This window comes from Brienomyrus brachyistius, unplaced genomic scaffold (assembly GCF_023856365.1).
Source record: "Brienomyrus brachyistius isolate T26 unplaced genomic scaffold, BBRACH_0.4 scaffold90, whole genome shotgun sequence".
NCBI lineage: Eukaryota > Metazoa > Chordata > Actinopteri > Osteoglossiformes > Mormyridae > Brienomyrus > Brienomyrus brachyistius.
This window is the reverse complement of record NW_026042365.1, coordinates 1-3,707: the sequence shown is the minus strand read 5'-3', so window position 1 is coordinate 3,707 and position 3,707 is coordinate 1. Positions and strand designations below refer to the sequence as shown.

Below are 3,707 nucleotides of genomic sequence, written 5' to 3'. Positions count from 1 at the left end.
TGGGGAGAGACAGACTCCAAGAGTGCAGTTCATTTCACGTGTCTTTAAGTCATTGTCTGATATTATCCAGAGCTGAATGTGTGATTCATGCTTACTACTATATTCTTGCTTTGCAGTTCTTACACAATTTTTTTCTTATTTACCTCTATTAGTAAATAAAAAACTTATAAAACTGTCATTATTATATAACAACTATACGTATTATGATGTTATTATTTAGTTATGTTGTTGCTAGGTTACATTTGATTCCTCCGCACGTGGGAAGCTACCGATTTGAAAGACGCGGCTTCACTTGCTTTTCTGCACCAAGATGGCAAGGTACGTTGCATTTCTGCTCCCATTTTATCGTATAACTTATCTTATTATTTAGTATCTGTCTTTGTATGTACAGTGGTACCTCGACCCACGAACAGTCCTGATCACGAATAAATCGGGTTACGAACCAGATGTTCCAAAATGTTTTGTACCGGTTGTCGAACCGTGTTTCGGGCCGCGAACACACAAACGTCCCGAAAAGGGTCCAATGAAAGCTCCCCAAAGAACCACCCGAAACGCGAAGAAATGTCCAGTATAATAATAAAAAAAAATCATATATTCGAAATTACTGCATTTGACTGTTACTTCGTCTTTTAATGTTGATTGTTTAGTTTTTTGGGTGGTTGTTTTGTGGTTCTTTTCCGTGTTTTGGCGTCTTTCGAGCGACCAGCGTATGCTCAGTTTTAATGTTTTATTTAAATTAGCATTTGTTAGCATGTAAATGTAAATGTATGCTCTCAGTTATATGTGCACAGTCTGTCATAATTTGATTGTACGGTAGGGGGTGTTGAGTTGTACTGCGCGTGCTCGAAGTGTATATATGTATGTATAGAGTGACCTAAAGAGAAAGTCGGCGATATGTCCTAGTTCATGGTGAATAACGTGTTGTGTGAACTTATTTTTCCATGTATAAATCCTCTATTATTGTTAGTCTTCTCCCGATTTTCTTACCGCTGCACCGACAGTTTGACGTGCCAAAAGCATTATTTGTTACAAGTAAGGTTATTTTAATTTAAGTCTATATTCTTGGTCGCGTTCTCCCCATGTCGTCGTGGGGTTTACTCCGGGTACTTGCTAAATTGCCCGTAGGAGTGCATGTGTGAGTGAATGGTGTGTGAGTGTGCCCTGCAATGGGCTGGCCCCCCCATCCTCGATTTTTCCCTGCCTCGTGCCCATTGCTTAAGGGATAGGCAACCCAGTAGGATAAGCGGTTTGGAAAATGGATGGATGGATTCTTGATCACAGAAAAATATAAAAAATTGAAGAAAATGCAGTGTTTCTGAGGTTTAAACATATTGAACATAATACATATTTACATTATTTGAAATGGGAGAAATTGATTGAGGTCACGCACTTTTCAGGTCAGGAACTAAGTTCGTGAGCCGAGGTATGACTGTATATTGAAATATGTTTGTGTAAAATTCAGTATATTGTTTGGATTATATTTAAATTTTATGTGCAGGTTAGTTAGTGTCATATGCAGGGTTGCCAACCCTCACTCAAGATGTCTTGTAGTCAATCTGTTTTGTTCCATTATAAACCTAAAATTAGCTCCATCAAAAGTGTTGGGGTAGTCTGCAAACCCTCCAGACTATTTACAAGGTAGTAAGACTGTTACACATATGGAGATGAATGTGCAGACTTGTCTGGAATTGAGAATCTCACGCCAGCCAGCTGACCAAAGATAGCAGCTCTGCCTGTGCAGTAATGCGGTTGTTGATTGGGAAGGTGTGGGTCAGTGCAGAAGTGTAGTCCACATGTCAGGAGTGACTGACAGCTCCATTGCATTGCCTGTATGTTGTTTTTCCTCATTCAGAATCAGACGAATGGAGAAAGCTGTTTGCTGGAGCGACGACAGATACTGGGCAACTTGGGACAAGTGGGGAGAGGTGATTGACTGGGGAGATGAGAAAGAGCTGTGCTCCCCAGCAGAATCACCTTCTGACCAGGCTGACAGTTCCACTGAGTCACATTCCCGAAGGCGAATTGCCAAGGCAGTTAGCTGGACGGATGATGCTTATTGGGCAGCCTGGGACAAGTGGGAAGAGATCATCTGCTGGGGTGATGAAGAGGAGTGCTCCCAAGTAACTCCACCCACTAGCCAGCTTGGGAGGGATAAGGGGATAGATGTACATGGGTTGGAGGCTTTTGTGATAAATAACAGGACAATCTCCATAAAGCCTGTAGACAACCATCAAGATAGTCTGAAGATAGGAGCTGTGCTGGTAGACCTCTGCCAGTTTGATCTCGAATATTTAGATCAAAGTAAATTTAATTTTGAAATTGTGCAAGTACAAATTGGAGAAGTTCAAGTGGAGGAGACTAGAGAAAAGGCTTTTGAAAAAGCATTTGAATTGGAAATTGTGGATGTGGCAGTAGAAGTTGTAAACAGTGAATTCCAACTGAATGCAATAAATTTGGATATTGTTGAGACTAAGGTGGACAAATTATTATTGGAAGAACTGATCGTTGGCGATTTAGAAGCAGGCAATGTGAAGGTGTCAGTATCAAATGGCAATGTGGTGAAGGTACCCTTAAGGTACCCTTCACCACAGAGGAACAGAAGGACCAGGCAACCTTAGACCATACTCTCTGGTGGTTGACTCGTGGCAACTGGACTTGTCTCTGAAAGTTAGAAACGTTTCGCTGCTCATCCAAGCAGCTTCTTCAGACTGAGGGAGGTAGTAAGTGTCCACATATTTATCCTCCTGGGTAAGTAATCTAAGGGGGCTCGTTGAGTGAAACAAGGGGGGGGGGGGGGAGTTGCGGGTAGATGTAACCAGTCCCTCCTACTCCAGTAGAGTGGGTCGTTAAGGGTGGTCCACCCGGTGGAGGTGTGAATTGGGTCTGTTTTTTTCCTGGGAATTATTTTTGTTTTGGCAAATGATGAGAGGGCCGCAGGTTAAATTGGAGACAGGTTGTGCCTAATGCCTCTACCTCTGTTGAGTGAGGGGTTGTGCATTTGCACATGCAAAGCTGCTTGGACGAGCGGTGAAACGTTTCTACCTTTCAGAGAGGTACAATGTCTTTGGATGTCTTTTGTCTTATGCAGTCTGGGAGTTGACTGAATGCTGGGGCGGGGGTAGCTTTTCCTTTGTAGTGGGGTCCGGTGGGGCGCCTTGGGCTCTATGGGGCCCGGTGGTGCTGCTGCCTTGGGCCCCGGTCTGGATGGGCCTGGGCCCCCCTCCCTGGATGGATTTCGGGGAACGGGGAGTGCCTATGGGGGTCAGCGGGGGAGCTGGCTCCGGGGGGGGGGAGGTATTTTGCCCCCCCCCATTCCTTTCCTCCCCATCCCTAAATGCTTCCCTCCTCCCGCTCCATCACACCACCACACATGTAGGGCTTTGAGGTGTAGGTGCGTTGCTGGGATGCAGGGTAGGTATTCCTCCTCTGTCCCCTCGCGACCACCTGTACCTCATTCATACACTACAACGTAGACACTCTCATTACTTACTCTCTCATGACACATACATTTAGGGCGTTGGGGATGGGCACACAGAATGGCATCCAGAGGGCGGTCTGTTCATTCAGCCTTACCTCTGGTGCCAGGGCCCACATCTCAATTTTAATCACACATAGACATTGAGGGCTCTGGGGAGAGGCCGAGCTAACACCAGCTGTTGGTGGGCAGGGGGTGGTTAGTGCCATGCCCTTCACCTGTTTTAAAAGCA

The 3,707-nt window shown here is 45.0% G+C and overlaps 1 protein-coding gene across 1 annotated transcript; it reads left to right on the top strand.

Annotated features, from left to right (window-relative positions):
- The first annotated feature begins 217 nt into the window (after positions 1-217).
- On the top strand, positions 218-2,741 carry LOC125727192 (uncharacterized). Its single transcript, XM_049003904.1, has 2 exons — positions 218-318; positions 1,853-2,741. The coding sequence occupies exons 1-2, from the start codon at positions 311-313 to the stop codon at positions 2,616-2,618; spliced, it is 774 nt and encodes a 257-aa protein (XP_048859861.1). The 5' UTR covers positions 218-310; the 3' UTR covers positions 2,619-2,741.
- The last annotated feature ends 966 nt before the right edge of the window (positions 2,742-3,707 follow it).